Source organism: Megalobrama amblycephala, linkage group LG3, assembly GCF_018812025.1.
Source record: "Megalobrama amblycephala isolate DHTTF-2021 linkage group LG3, ASM1881202v1, whole genome shotgun sequence".
Classification (NCBI taxonomy): Eukaryota; Metazoa; Chordata; class Actinopteri; order Cypriniformes; family Xenocyprididae; genus Megalobrama; species Megalobrama amblycephala.
Genome location: NC_063046.1, coordinates 20,425,440 through 20,442,006, shown reverse-complemented (window position 1 = coordinate 20,442,006; position 16,567 = coordinate 20,425,440). Strand labels below are relative to the sequence as shown.

Genomic DNA, 16,567 nt, shown 5'->3' with positions numbered 1-16,567 from the left:
CAGATACTTCAGTTCCATTTGATGAATCACTTTTCAGCAGAATTCAGTGGCTGTCACTCTGTCAGTTACAGTGCATTCTGGGAGTTGTGTGATTTCTGTGATCATTTAGTGTAAAACCTGGTGTTTATTTACAAATCGCACCGGCTTTCATTTCCAAAGCTGTTTTGATACTGGTTAAACCGGTTGTAATAGTGCTTACTAGCAGATTGTGGTAGGCGGGGATCCCATCTGATAGTCCGGTCCTATTGTTTTTATTCCAGGTCTACATGGAGCCAGTGCTACAACTGGGTGGATTGAAGTTTATTTATATAGAAAACTACTATGTAAGGGCTGGAACTGTTTGGAGTTTTTCATGGATAAATAAGAATCGTTCGTATGGTGCTGTGTGTTTGTGTGTGTGTGAACAGATGGCACAGGTGATGTCAAAGACTCTTTGCAGGTGGTGTTAGGGAGGGGCTACAGACAGACTGACAGATGGACGACAAAAAAACAGGGAATTGACACAAACCCGCACACTCTCAAACAGAAAGGTCATCAAATGAAATGGAATATAGGAGATGTAAACGAGTTATTAAAAGAGTATTGTAATTTGAGCAGTCAACTATTAGTACCATTGCATTTATCTCTTAACATGATATACATGATTAAATGTAGACGGCTTATGTGCTGAGGGAGCCGTGTGTGTGTGTGTGCGTTTGTTCGTGTAAGACGAGCATAAGGAATTGGGTGCCATATTTTCCCTGATGAGTTTGGATTGGTTCCCTCGTGCTGAACAGAAGGAGCTGTGTGTGTCAGTACTTACTCTAGTCTTAGTCACTTCTCTTTTCTCTTGCCTCATCTCTTCTTTCCTCTCCTCTCTTTTTCATGTCAATTGTATTTAATTAATGTCCTCCCAGAGGTCTGTGTTTGAGATGTGTACGCAGGCGTGCGCTTGTGCTCCTTTGTTCTCGTGGACGTCTGTGTGCAGCTGCCACCCCGGCATGAGTGCACTGATCTGGGTTAATAATAGGCAAAGGCCTGCTGTCTTCGGGTCCCGTATTCCTGACGTACTCTACACACACACAAACACGGTTTCTCACTTTGTGTCCTAGAGCTAATATCTCAGTGTCAGCCTGTTCCACCAAGGGATGACAATTCATTTTAACATGGGGAATTTACTAAAGTAACAAATAATCAGTTTTTGTTCAAACTGCTCCTTATAATGTATATCCTCATGTAATGTGCTGCCCTCATCCGTTACTTGTCTGTTTCCCTCTTTCCGTTTGTGGGTACGGAAACTTCATCGTGCAACATATTCCAGGTCTGTAGCCTTTAGCCAGTGGTAAATGACTGTGTCAAATTAATAACACAACTTCTCTCATCTCTGAGGGAAAAAGAGAGCGTGGAAGGGAAAAAACAGAGCTCTGGGCCCAACGCAGCTCGTTAAACACAATCAGAGAACTCTTCTGAAACCACTGGAAACCTGGTTTCGTGTCATCTTTCCGTACAATTACAGTTACAGGAATATAATTTTGAGGTCTTGGCGGAGGTGGGCAGCGGTGTTGTGGTCGGTCCAGTTTGCAATGCTGTGGTGTTTGGCTGCAGAGATGTGGCATGGTGCAAAGATCCTTGGGAATTGATGTGACAGGGGTGAGCTCTCTGACCAGGAAACTCCAACTCAGACTTATTCGTTCTCTGGCATGACATTTTCACTTTATTATGTTGTGTATAAGAGTGGGGGAAAATCTCTATTCTCCTTCTGTTTTATCTTTTATTTTTTTCTGTACTAGTCTTGTTTTGTTCACCCAAAATAATAAATAAACCTTTTTTGAAAAATATCTTTTAACATCTTTTATGCCCCACAGAAGAAAGAACAAATAAATGAACATTGGATATTAAATATCCAATTGGATACGGGTTTTGATTTGAAATTTGTGGGTCTTTTAAAGTTAAGTTCAATGTTGTTACAGTGCTAATATTGTTGATAAATTGCTTGTCTTTTTTCATTTGTAAGTTGATTTGGATAAAAGCGTCTGCTAAATGGTTAAATGTACTGGATAATTCTGTTTTGAATGACAACTTGAATTTTGCATTTATTTGTTTTGTTGGAAACTTTGTTCCACTATGCATCTTTTTTTTTATATCTCTAAATCTACTGATTCAAAGTTCCTTATGAATCTAGTTATAGAAAGAAAATGTGTATTTGGGTGGAGGAGGGAGGCCAGAATGATTATGCTAAGGAGTGCAGCATGTGACTGTGTGTATGTATATTGTACTTTAATCTTATCATTTTAGTTATAAGAATGTGCTCCTCTCGAACTTTCATTAGGAACATTTTGTTTTATTCACCTGGGATAATCTTCTTTTTTCGTTTTAAAATTCACTTGAAGAGCTCCTTTTAAATATTTATTTTTCATAATTAAAAAAAAAATTCTCCATGGGTTGAACATGCAGTAAAATGCAACAATCGGCAACAATCAATCGAGTTTTTTACGGCACCTACACTGCTATACGGTTTTGCCACATGGCTACACTGTACTGATTGTTAAAGCCAGTGACTAAACATGTAAAACATGTTAAAGAGGTTGCGGCAGCCTCTGGTCAAAGAAAATGGGGGTGAATCACTGACTGACTCTTTAGATGGGGAATCCACAATATGATTCACAGATCAAACTAACTGCGACCTTGTGCTCTCTCAGGCACTTTTTGTCTCTCTTTTTTAAAAGAGAGAGACTTGTGTAGTTTAGTGTACAGAGGTCATAAAAAAAGCAAACCAAGAAAGGCTTTCATTACCTAAATACCCTAAATACAGTCTAGATTTCACATCTAGTTTTGAAGCTACAGATCCTTCCATTTAAACATCTGAATTGTTTTTTTTTTTCCCCAAAATGGAAATGGCTGTTCTCTATCAGGTGCTCTGACTAATGAGGTCAGTCTTACCACTTTCCATCATAACACAATGCATTCACTGCTTTGAAAATAGAGCAAAATATGTCTATCATCAGAATCTCACCTACAATGGAATCACATTTCATAGTTCCTGTTTTAGGAAATGGGTGTTACATCATTTTTTTAACTCTTGCAATTTTGCAACTCTGCTAATTTCTAAATATAGTTTGAAATGTTAGTTTATGTGTTTTGTTATTTTCTAGCAATACACATGAAATAGACATTTAAGTAAAATGTACAACATTTATAAAACTATCCCAGAGGGTAACGGGGTTGCAAATTTAGCTTACATAAAGCGGTCACACGGTAGGGCTAGCTAGTGTGAGACCAAATGTTTGTTATAAACTTTCCTTAAATTAAAAGAAAAAAAAAATATTTGTTTGATCCAGTAACCAGTTAGTCATTGTTATTTTCATGTTGCCCATTTCTGGTTATTCAGAGAGTGACAGCCCATCTCAACTGATGCCTCAGTTACCGGTCAGCCAGTGCAGTGGCTAGTCCAGTGATTCACAGTCTCGGGGCAGCACCGTCAAACAATATCATTTACCCCAGCTCAGAGTTTTGCTGTCGGCAAGCTCTCAGGCTCAGACCCTGTATATCATATGGTAATAAGGGATGGCCCCTACCACTCATCCACAGAGGATCCCCGTTTAAAGACTACACTGAGACTCTCAAGCATTATGTGAAATAGATTGAGATGAATCATGCTTTCTTACATGTGGGGAAAGACGATGTTGAAACCTCTCAAGTCAGTTGCTGCTATATTGCGATATATTGCACAGTAACTTCCCGTATTTAACTGAGTCAGATGCATCGCTAATATCGACAGAGCTCAGTTTAGACATTTACTCCCTCAATATGTTGATGAGATGTGTTATATCATTCACAGTAAGCAACTGTAATTGGAATAGAGTTTTTATAGACTCTGAGTCTCCTGAGGTGACTTGCTTTCCAGACTGGTCCAAACGTTGAACAAAGAGAGTATGCATTGAAACTGCAACGGGTATGTGTGTGTTTGAATGATCATGAGAAACTACAGTGTGCTTTAGTGTCACAAAAATGGAAAAAGTGAGAAAAGAAAGCGTTTGATCTGGAAGGAGACAGGAAAATAACATTTGAAAATAAGAAAGTCCTCTTCAAAGTAGAACGAATACCGCGGCAGATGACATATTAGTCTTCTCTAAAAAAATCGGTACCCTTAAAAATCTGCCAATACCACAGGCACACCACAGACGCTGATTAAATAGCTGTCTGTATTTATTGACGGAATGTGTACTGACATGCATGTTTTTTTTATTTGTTATTTTTCTCTTTACCACATGTTTATGGGTGTTTATTGCTTCATGGTAATAGCTAAATTAGCCTCTTTTTTCCCAATTATATTTTTTTACTTCATTATTGCTTTTAAACACACAGCTGCAAAAGTTTATGACAAAAGTTTGTTTGTGTGTGTGTGTATATATATATATATATATATGTATATATATGTGTATATATATATATATATATATATATATATATATATATATATATATATATATATATATATATATATATATATATATATATATATATATATATATATATATATATATATATATACACACACACATACACACACATACACACACATACATACACACGTGTGCAGGAGACGCTGACATTTACATTTACTCAGTATGTTTTGTAAGTTGTATCAGTCTTCTACTACAATGTGTGTGAGGTTGTGCAGTGCAGGTTTGTGCAGAGTGTGTGTGTAAGATTGTTAGATTGTTTGTGCGGCGTGAGAGGCAGACAGCATGTCGAGTGGCTTTTAAAACAGAACTCACAATCAGCCCAGAGCAGGTCTGCATGTGTGAAGTGTGTTCATGCAAGAGGAAGAGCCGCCTACGCCAACAGGATGATCTGTGACAGCGGCTGGGCATTTGAAACACAACACACACACATTCAAAACATGCAAGTTTCGCACACAAAACCATTACAAAATAATAACATCAACCACATAAGAAAGGTACCAAAACAACGCTAAACTTCGAACACACAGAATAACAGTTGACAGCTGTGAATAGCATAAACCTAATAATAAACATGAATAAAAACACTAAAAAAATAAAAATAAAAGACGCTGTGCACAAAGTAATCAAAAGATATATTCTTCAGTGTACACAAATAACTATAATACTTATGCAAAAGTGACACGCCTAAATGATGCTAAGGTGACGGCGCTTTAGTGAGTTGTCATGACATTTAGATTTTTTTTTTAAAACACCAAAGAGTCGCGTGTAAGCCATCACAAACATCAGTAGTATTACATACTAACGCACACTACACAACTGCTTTAAATATTCACCCTATATAAGGATTATTGTAGGAGATGTTCATTATTTTGATTTACTGAGCAGATCAGCACAGTCCTTTATATGGTGTTCTGCCACTTTTTTGTAACACCCTCTGCCGTATTTCACATTTAAACACGTATTCTTTCATTCACCTTTAATGCTATTTTTAGCACCATGTCCAGCTCTCTGCCTTTTGATGACTTGTTGCCAAATGACTGTTTATGCTGTTATATACGTCCACTAAAGCTTATCTCTAATCCTGTGTAGGCAATAGAGCGACATATTTGTTCACTTTGACTGAGCTCACCTTTTTTTAGTTCTTTTGGAAAATGTGGTGAAACCTGGTCCATCCCAGTCAGTCATGGTTTGTCTGGATGAGGAATGCAGGGATTATTAACTCACTTGCAGAGGCAGGTACCCGTACGAATGAGACCTGAGGCCCCCTTCAACAGTCAAACTTGTTTATCTGCTCTGCGGCTTTTCCCTCAGATTTGTCATCACCTTTTATAGATGTTTTTTACTCCGATGACAAGCTTGAAAATCTGGTGATTGAATGTTGTGGTGAGTGTGTCAAAACCTGCCATCTCTCCTAAGGAACAATCATTTTTTTCCACGAAGTAAGGAACAATCTTTGCCCTAGATTTCTCTCTTTCTGTTGTTTTTCTTTTTTATAGGATGAATTTTTGTATTATGATTGTCGTTGAAAGATTTTTTCATCATCGTGCTTGCTAAAACTAGGCATGTTATATGATTTATGAGAAAATCCACTATCCAATAGCGCATATGTAGAGAAATGGCCGCATTTTCATGGCATTAATCAGAACCCTGCTGGGACAAACTGTTGAAAAAAGTCTGGCTACTTGCTTAACCTCAGTCTATCTGCCTGCTAAAGTAATCACCACACTTGCTCCACTGTCTTCTGGGATATGGAACATGTGTTTTAACAATGGATCAATTTTATACAGGCCTTTCATAGTGCTCTAAAAGCTCAAGCCAACAGGGCGAGAGGAAATGTAATCAAAGGCCATTAAACTCATAATGAACTGATGCGACTGCCTGCACCCGTAGCCTAGTAGTTAAAGAAACGGAGGATGACTTTATAGCCTGTTTTGTGGTCATCTTATTAAGAGTGCTGCTGTCAGAACTTACATCCTCACGCACGCTAACACACAAATTTTTCTGAGTAGTCGCATACCAAAGTTTTTTTTTTTTTTTTTTCTGCCCCCTTTTATCTGTCTTTTTTTTCCATCGGCCCTCAAGGATGATGATGTCTGTACTCGACTTTACACAGCTCAACACTGCCCTTCAATGGTTAGATACAGAAATGTTTTTTAAAATGCTCAGTATGAACTTTAAAAAGCTCATACTATCAGTCAAGGGGTTTGGGGTAGTAAGATTTTTTATTTATTTTTTTTTTCTCTGAAAGAAATTAATGCTTTTATTCAGCAAGGACACATGAAATTTATCAAAAGTGACAGTTAAGATAGTAGTGTTACAAAAATGTTATATTTCAAATAAGTTATTTTGAAATATATTTATGAAGGATCCTGAAAAATATATCAGTTTACACAAAAAATATTAAAGGGTTAGTTCACCCAAAATGAAAATAATGTCATTTATTACTCACCCTCATGCTGTTCCAAACCCTTAAGACATTTGTTAATCTTTGGAACACAAATTAAGATATTTTTGTTGAACTGATTTAAATATGTTTTTAGTACATTAATGGATCTTGAGAGAGGAAATGTCATTGCTGGCTATGGAGGCCTCACTGAGCCATCGGATTTCAGCAAAAATATCTTAATTTGTGTTCCAAAGATTAACGAAGGTATTACGGGTGTGGAACAGCATGAGGGTGTGTAATAAATGACAGAATTTTCATTTTTGGGTGAACTAACCCTTCAAGCAACACGATTTTCAAAACTGATAATGGTCAAGTCACCTTTATTTAGTGCTTCATACAATATACAGATTGTTTCAAAGCAGCTTTACAGTGATAAACAGGAAAATAATGATGCAAACAGAATTCAACTCCGCTGTAAAGCAGCTCTAAAAAGACAATAATAAACAGTCATTATTCATTTGAAATCAGTTCAGTGTTTATTCAGTTTGGTTCAATAACTGTGTAAAGTTCGTCAGTTATGGAATGAGTTCAGTTCAGCTATCAAGAATCTCTGGGGAACGCAGTGATGTCATTGTCCAGTTCAGTTCAGTTCTCATCCATTAGTGTCAGTGCATTCCAGTCAGTATTGCCTAATATTAATCCAAACTCCGTCGATGACAGAAATGGGAATGAGAAATAAATGTTTCTTGAGCAGAGCACCAAATCAGCATATTAGAGTGTTTTCTGAAGGATCATGTGACTGAAGACTGGAGTAATGATGCTGAAAATTCAGCTTTACCATCACAGGAATAAATTACATTTTGAAATAATGTCTCTTTTTGTGTCTTTCAGTGAATGAGATCATAGGCAGAGACATGTCTCAGGCCCCAGGAGCTCATGGGGGCTCTCCAGCTGCACACAGTCAGTCCTAGCCCACCACACACCACGTCGGACTCTCAGACAATCTTCACAGGACTCCAGAGCTGGTCAGCGAGTTTTTACTCAAAGGCTGAAAATGACCTTCCCCAGCGTGGATCCAGTGCAATTTAAATGACAATTATTGCTTATTCTTGATTCATGAACACAGCTATATACTGTGCGCAAAATCGTGTACTGTACACGTGCGCAGACATGGTTGAGTGGGAGTAAACTTAGATTCGTTCTCTTGGAAATAAAACCAATAATTCAGGGCTTTCTGACAGCATGATGTATTATTATTATTTGCAGCTTGCGGATTCACCCCTCGGATTGGCTAGCTATGCAGTCGAGCACCCTCATCCCTGACCGGAATATGCAGCAATTCTACAGTCACTTTAGTGGGATAACCGAGGGCTGCTCGAACCATGATAGATGCCCACATTTCGCTGCCTTACCAGCGGAAATGCCGCCTTTTTCAGTACACATTCTCCCAGTGCTGCCCTCTAGTGGACGGGTCCTCAGGCTCTGCACTGAGTCTGTAGTAATAATATGCAACATTCCACATGTCTAGTGACCTTTCTGAGCTGTAGATAATGTTTAATGATAGGCCCATTTCCTCTTCAGGTTGAACAAATGCCTTATGTAGTAGCTGTGATTGTTAACAGGCTTTCTGCTGAGAATTTATATTAGATTTTATTTCTTTTTATTTCTTTTTTTTTTTTTTTTTTGAATGGGGACATGGTTAAATTCAATGTGTGTATTTTATACTTAGTAGCTGAGCTTCATATTGTGCTTTGGAGTTCTGTGAATTGTGTTAGCTCAACATTACTTTCACAGTGCTGTTCTTTATAAGTCAAATTAATTGTTCTCAGATTCTAAAGATAACACGTTTTGTACAGTTGCATGGGAAGATGAACTCATGTAGACTGAGTTCATCAGGTCTGATGAACTCATCAGGTCTGAAGAGAATAAAGTACATATATATATATATATATATATATATATATATATATATATATATATATATATATATATATATATATATATATAATATTTCTTTATCTGCATTGAACTCGAACATAATATTGTTTTGACTATGCTGAAACTCGCTTTTGTGCCTTTGATTAGACAAAAAAAAAATGCATTGGAAAAAAAAACATTGCAGGTTTGATGTCAAGGAATAACCATATTTAATTGGTTTGTTTTTTTTTTTCCTCCCATAAAAGGTTGCATCTTGACAATCAACAAGTGAATTTCCTGTTACTATAGAGTGACATGAAAGCTGCTCTCAGTTTATGTCATTGCTGCATTCTGGGACTTTTCATAAAGGTTGAAATCCAAACCATCTTCCAAACCTATCAGCCCATCTTAAATTATAGCGCTCATATTTGCTCACAATTTGCTCTTGTGTGGACAAAAACAGTTTAGGCTGGTTTCCTCTGTACTTCACTCTTTGGGTCAGACACAGACGCTGGACACTGCCAGAGCAGATGCCGTTTGATGGTAACAAATCTATTCATTTGTATTGGTTCCTTGCCTTAAAAGTTTAAATTGGAGATTACAGTTGTTTTCTCAACTGTATTTTTTTTTTCTTCATGAAAACTGGCACAATTCATTTAAGATTTTTTCTTATCTTTTTTCAGTCTTTGTGAGACATACAGCTGTATTCATAACTGTTAATTATGTTTGAAAAAGAAAAAACTGCTATGCACTATAAACCTGCCTTCTGCCTATAAGAAAAAAAAAAATAGAAAAAAGAAAACCTTGATGCCTCTAGACTAGATGCTGTAGAGATGCTTCTTCATAGAGTAGTATGCCAGACAAGAGTTCTGTGTGTCAAGATGTGTCTGTTCATGCACAGAGTAAGCGTCTTAACAGTTTTGTGTATGCGCTTATGTCAGTTTGTATCCAATGAATTGTAGATATTTGTTTCTGTATTTTTAAAAACCTCTGAATTTAAATGGTGTAAAAGCACACTGATACATTAGGCTATGCAAGGACAGACAATATGACGGTGTGACTGATTTTCAAACATACCAATAGCAGGTTTGTTTGATACTCTTGCATCTATACAGTATGTAAGTATATATATATATATATATATATATATATATATATATATATATATATATATTTTGTTGTATGTAAACCCTTACATATAGTGACAGGTGTTTTTAATGACACTTTTGACTATTTAAACTATCAAATATACGTAGGAAAGCCTTAACTTGTGTTAAAATTCAGTTTTAGAGAATGTGTGTCATAAGGTTTGAGTTTGATTTAGCAATAGTGTTTTTTTGAGAATCAAGACAGAAAAACAACCTGATGGGGAGTTCTGGGATGAAGCAGGGCCCCCAGATAAGCACCTATTTTCATTCTTTAGAAACCAAAGATCGAACAATGTGTTCCCATTTTACATACAGATGACAACGCAGACACCAGAACTCTATTTTTGATACTTTGAAATGGATGTCATTCCTAAAGTTTGGGTAGCTTGGATGGTTTGTAAAATAAAAGTACAGGTTCAGTTGATGTTTACGGAGCCTTGTATTGTTGTTTCATGTACATTTTGTATTTAACATTTTGTAATTTTTAAGACTGCAGTGCTTTTTGAAATTATTCAAAGGGAACACCATGTGGCATAGGCTCTTCTGAGGTAGTGTATCAATAAAAAGAATAAATGCCCAAATGTCTCTTATTGTGTCAGTCTGTCATTGTGTCTCGAATTCTGCATGCATTAAGAATGACATTTCTAAAATTAGTGAATAGGCTGCACACAATGGTCTGTCATGATTTACTTCAGAATAACATCACATATTCACCCTCCTAACATAAGAGTGGACACCGCCATTGGAACTTGTATCGAGGCATCCGGTTATTTTAGCTGTACAAAAACTCTGTTTTGCAGCTTGATATTGCAAACTCTTATTTATTATCATATTATTTTAGTTTATTATCGTAATCATAAACACAGTTTGTCGCTTTTATTTATTATACTAGTTACTGTTATTCTTCTAGTTATTTACTGTAGTGGTTAATGAATTGGAAGTGCCCACACACTCTGTCATGTAGCTACAGATTGAGCAGAATTAAAGGTGCCCCTTTAAAAAAAAAAAAATGCTATAATTATTGTACATTATCCCAGGGCTACTTAAATCAAGAGCTGTTGATTTTAGTCAAAGTTATATTGCAATAGATTAGTGGTTAGAATTGTTGGTACCCTTGGTAAATATGATCAAAGATGGCTACAAAAATAAATCTGCATTGTTTATCCTTTTGATCTTTTATTAAAAAAAAAAAAAAAAAAAAAACATAACATTTTGGATGCTGTTAGATCCAAAATAATTGATTTGGTCTCATGAGACCAGAGTATTGATTCCCAGAATCTATATTTTGTAAATATGGGCTTTGGAAATGGCTGACTTTATTGTGCTTTGGCTACAGTAGGTAGTTCCAGTGAGAACAACCACCATTCATGTCATTTCTGCAGGCTACATCTTACTCTAAACAGCTTTTGCTGGCTCTGAGACACTCACTCACACAGATTGGTTTTTCTACTGAAAAAAAAAAAAATCCCTCATCACTAAATGAAAGCTTAAAATGAAGGCTGATTATTTCAGGGTCACATGTCCATTGTTTTTGAATTTCTGTGTTACTTTTGCTATATTTTAACACTTAAAACAATGATCTAGTAATCCTCTTGTACTTCTTTCGTGCTAAAAAAAAAAAAAAAAGTCTGACAGTGTGCTTCCATTGTTGTCAGCATTAAGTCTGAGAATGATTCAGTGGGCTATATAACACTTTTAATACACCAGAAAAATTTTATTTCATTTTATTTAGTAACTTTTAGGAGGGTGTACTCATTTTTGCTACACAACATTTTATCACCTTGATAAGAAAATCTTATTTTCCTGAATAATTTAGACATGCTTCTTTGGTAATTGATTAAGCAGACTTGCTGGAACATTATATCTCTAAAGAACCCTAACATGTCTTCCAAGTAATTGAGTAATTGCTGACTTTCAGAAGTTTCAGAGGGGATGTACTCAATTATGCTGTGCACTGTAACTAAACTAACAAACACATACATACATACACACAAGTCACACGTACATGGGTAAAATGAGGAATAATAGAGTGAGACCGGAAGTGGGAAACAGGAGGAACTATGGGAAGAGTCAAAAACCCGGAAAGAATTATTCATTACAAAGCTCCTTTATTAACAAAGGAGGTTCACAACTTTAACTAACTAGCAGCAATTTAGTATATCGCACGATACTTGCATTAGGCCTCGGCCTTTTGAAGAACGTCTGGATACACTGTTGCTGTAGGAAGTCCTGAAAATTCAGTCCAATGGTGTTGAAGTTGCAATCAATGTCTTCTGCGTTGAATGTAGGATAGATGACAAATTTTCATGGTTAGTTTGAATCTTAGTGGGAAAGAGTCCTTTTCTCTCCTAAGCACATGGCTGGGGTGCAGGGCAGGCCTTGGCCTGAAGATGCCGCCCAGCAGGGGGTCTAGCAAGAGAGTGGGAAGAGCATTGTGTGCTAGCTTTTAAGGTCCGGTGCTGGCCATTCCTCCTCTGCGTCAGTGGACCAATCATATATGAGCTCCCGACAGGAAAAATTACGATACTTTGCCTTGAGCAGATCGTGTGCATGTGATTGGTTACAGATGGAGAAGGACCTATTAAAATTCTTGTAATATGTGAACGTGAGCTCCAGTCCATTACAATTTAGAGCGGTTAAGGCCCGGGGGTACTTCATTTCCCGCGTTCCGTTCAGTCTCACGCGAGCCTTTCAGAGAAACTCCTTTGCCCATGAGCGCCGAAAGACCATGGGAAAGACGCGTTTGGCGCATGCATATGTGCATAACATTTTTGTCATAACATCCCCCCCCCACTTTGAAAATGTCTCCTGCGCCCCTGTAAATAAGAGATTCAATGTGTGACAGCTTCATTTATTATAACAGAACTTTGTGAGATGACAGCTTTTTAGTGATTACAGAGGGAGCACTCTTTGCGCGCCTTCTGCCATGCTCCCTTACTGTAGGCCTATTTTCTCTTAAAATTAACAGTGGTTTGTGAACGTAGTGAACAGACGTCCCCGTTTTCCGGGGACAGTCCCAGTTTTTTGTGCTCCGTCACCGACTGGAGCTGTCCCTGGAAATGTCCCCGTTATATAGCTCGTTCAAAATAACCCGCAAATACATTGTAAAAAAGCCCGACCAACATAGCAGCCTGTTGGTTATCGGAGCAATCATGTAGTGATTATATTCACCAACAGAGAGGGCTGTGCAGCTACACTGTCACTGCTACACTTGCGGTGCGTTCCAAACGGGATATATCGCCCTCCGAAGGGCACTTCGGAGTTAAAATAATCATGGCCGCCATATTGAAGGGTTGTTCCAAACCGAAGTGCTCAAAACTGGCCACTTCAAAGGGCCCTTCAGAATGAAGGATTTCGAAGGGTACAACTGATGGACACTTCGGGCCCCCATGATCCTTTGCACAGGGAAGCTGTTTGACGTCACAGAATGGGTACAGGGGGTTAGGAGTTCGATTTTACCTATAAATGTATGTATAGTATTTTTCTATACTACTGTAATATTTATACGAGTTAGATTTGGTACATTATTATGGTCAAAACGACATTGTACTTCAACAAAAATACTTTACAGCTCCCTTTATCAGTCCATTCAAATGTTTAAAGGTCCCATTTTTCGTGGTTTTTTGAAGCTTTGATTGTGTTTATAGTGTGCAATATAACATGTGTTCATGTTTCGCGTGTAAAAAAACACAGTATTTTTCACATAATTTACTTATCTGTATACCGCTGTTTCCCTTGTCATAAAAACGGGCTGATGACTTCCTTGTTCTATGAAGTCCCTCCTTCAGAAATACGTAACGAGTTCTGATTGTGCCAGCGGTTCCTGTGTTGTGATTCGACAGCAGCTTCTGCTCCATCTTTCAAGAATAATCTTTGTGCGAATCCGGCATTAAACTGATTGAGATTGAGGAAGCTGTCCTCAGCAAAATGTGCTGCACATAGTTTTACATGTGGATTATAATTTTCGGGAACCGAGTTAAACATAAATTGTAAATTGTATTGTATTTTTAACATAAATTTGTCGTTTTTGCCTAAATAACTTGCGAGTTGTATGATATTGCATCATGTAAGTGAAGTCAACAGTGATTACAAAGTGTTTGGTTTCACATCTTTGACGTTATATTGTGTAGGCTATGCATAGCCACGATTTAGCTCGTAGTCAAACCGGCTTTTTGTAGCCCACCTATAGTCAATCCTGATTTATTGTAGTTTTTGGACAGGAAGTGCTTGAGATGGTTGATATCTCATCATGTTCGCAATGTCAATGATTTCTACAAGATTTAATTAGATTTAAGTGGCATTTAATGACATGGTCTTATCTTATCTTATGGTCTTATGAATCTTATCAAAAACTCAAAATTCGTATGTTTTGCGTCGTTTATGGTTGCTCAAATCGATAAAATCGAGAACACAGAAGGTGTTTATATCGTTTACATAACGTATACCGTTTTTTTATAACTTTTATCGTTTTTTAACTTTAAAAGTTGTCCCCTTTAATAGTTTTGCATCTGCTGATACTATGAATATGGATACCTGCTTACCTTATTTGTTTTTGACTTGGTTAAATATCCACATTCTTCATGGTATCGTTTGCAGGGAAGAGAAGATATTTTATCCCACTGAATGATAATTTGATGTTTTCACTTCAGTTTTGTAGTATTCCGTTCACAATGTTTATCTGGTTACCATGAGAACAGTGTCACGCGCTGCTGCTTCAGCCATCATATGGTAGAAAATGCCCAAATAAATGTTTAACAAGCTGACAGAAGTCGATTCAACAACAAAGACTTTCAAAAACACTCAGCTATGTGATTATTTTATTGAGTGATAGGGAGTATCCTGGTCCTGAAGGACCCCCAACACTGCAGGTTTTGTCTTTCTCCCAAATTAAACACACCTGATTCAACTCAGCAGCCAATTAGAAGAAACTCCACTACCTGAAATGAGTGTGTCAGACAGAGGAGACTTTCAAAATGTGCAGTGTTGGGGGTCCTCCAGGACCAGGGTTGAGAAACACTGGGTTAAATCACCTCCTCAACCTGCTTCCCTTAGTGTATTTTTACACGTAGGCCTATAAAAGGCAACAATTGTATTACACCGTCCAGTTTTTTCTTTGAACGATGATGTGAGCTCCTGTTGCAATTCTCGATTCAGCATAAATGACCTACAATGGCGACATTTTTCACAATCGCGACAGAAAATCAAAATACTGCCCTAAAGCCGAGTTCAGACTGCACGATTTTAGCCCCGATTTTGGCTCGCCGACAGGTTTTGAGAAATCGCCGACAAATGCCCGAAATCACAGGCAAATCGGTGCTCGTTCACGCGAGTGACAATCACGCAGTGTGAACGACCAAAGACGTGATCTGAGAGAATCGCCGACATGCTAAATATCTGGACCTGTCGGCGATTCAAAATCCTGCAGTGTGAAAAGTATTCTGACTGAAAACTACATCGGCGATGACCGACAGCCAATGAGAGAGCAAGATACAGAGCAGCGGGGAGTTCGGGAAGGAGTTATAGACCACAATATCAGCAAGCATGGCTTCGTTTCAGATAAACATTAGAATTTTATCATACAGAAGCAAAGCACAAACATTTGCTTGACCATCAACAGCAGCACATTGAAAAGTTATGTATTTTGCTCCAACTGTTGTTGCAGAACACACAATCCTTGTTCTTCGCGTCTCCCCAAACATTTCCTTCTCCATATTTTTCTTTTCTTTATGTTGTTTTCGCTGCAAATCAGCGCACAAGCAATTCGTATTTCAAGCTTCTTGCGGGCTACTATTTTTAATAATAAACCCACCGTGTGTCTCAATCAGCTTCCTAGTTCAGTAGTCAGGGCACTGATCAGGGTATCAGCCACATTCACTTTCATTATATACTGATTCACTACCTAGGGGGCTAGGGAGATGATTGAGACACAGGGCCAGTCTCACGTGAGAACTCCGGTCTTGCACACGTGATATCGCGTTGTTTCCTTGTCATGTCTCGCGTGTGTTTGGTTGTGAAACGTAGTTTGCGTGCCAGACAGAGCTGTCGGCGATTCTTCCTATTGTAAAGTCATGCAGTTTGAAACCTTCTGTCGCCGATCCATCTTGCAGTTTGAACACTGCAGCGACTGAATGCTGGCCAAGATAGTCATGCAGTGTGAAAAGAACAGTGACCCGACTACTTTGAAAATCGTGCAGTCTGAACTCGGCTTTAACTTCACTAGCAGAAAGGCAGCGCGATATAAACAAACCCAGACTAGAACTGAAGCGCGGCGTGACGGCAGTTTTATATCCTCTATATCTACCTCCTCGATGGCAATCAAGTCTTTCAATTCAGTGGAAAAGTCGCTCATCTTCATAACATAAAGATCACGTCCAACATATGTTGTGATTTTCTGTTTATACCTTTCTAAACCAGCACAGAAAGGAATTTTCTCCATCTCTTCCATTCTAATTTTTACTGCTTGCCCTCCACCGGTATTTCGCGCGTCACCAGAACCATGTGATTGCAAACAACCTATTAGGACGATTTCTGCACAACATTTTATAAATGAGGCCCCTTGTTCAGCTACATGGCATCATGGATTCTATCAAATACCAACAGATAAAAAAATAATGGCTGCAAACTGAAACAGTGTAGCCAATATTGCATGACACTGCTTGTTAAGTAGTGAT

At 37.8% G+C, this 16,567-nt stretch overlaps 1 protein-coding gene across 1 annotated transcript in view; it reads left to right on the top strand.

Annotated features, from left to right (window-relative positions):
* nfatc3a (nuclear factor of activated T cells 3a) overlaps window positions 1-10,481 on the top strand; it is a 79,468-nt gene extending 68,987 nt beyond the window's left edge. Inside the window, 1 exon segment of the mRNA XM_048184598.1 lies at window positions 7,723-10,481. Coding sequence (XP_048040555.1) covers window positions 7,723-7,802 — 80 coding nt within the window. The 3' untranslated portion in view covers window positions 7,803-10,481.
* Window positions 10,482-16,567: the final 6,086 nt, after the last annotated feature.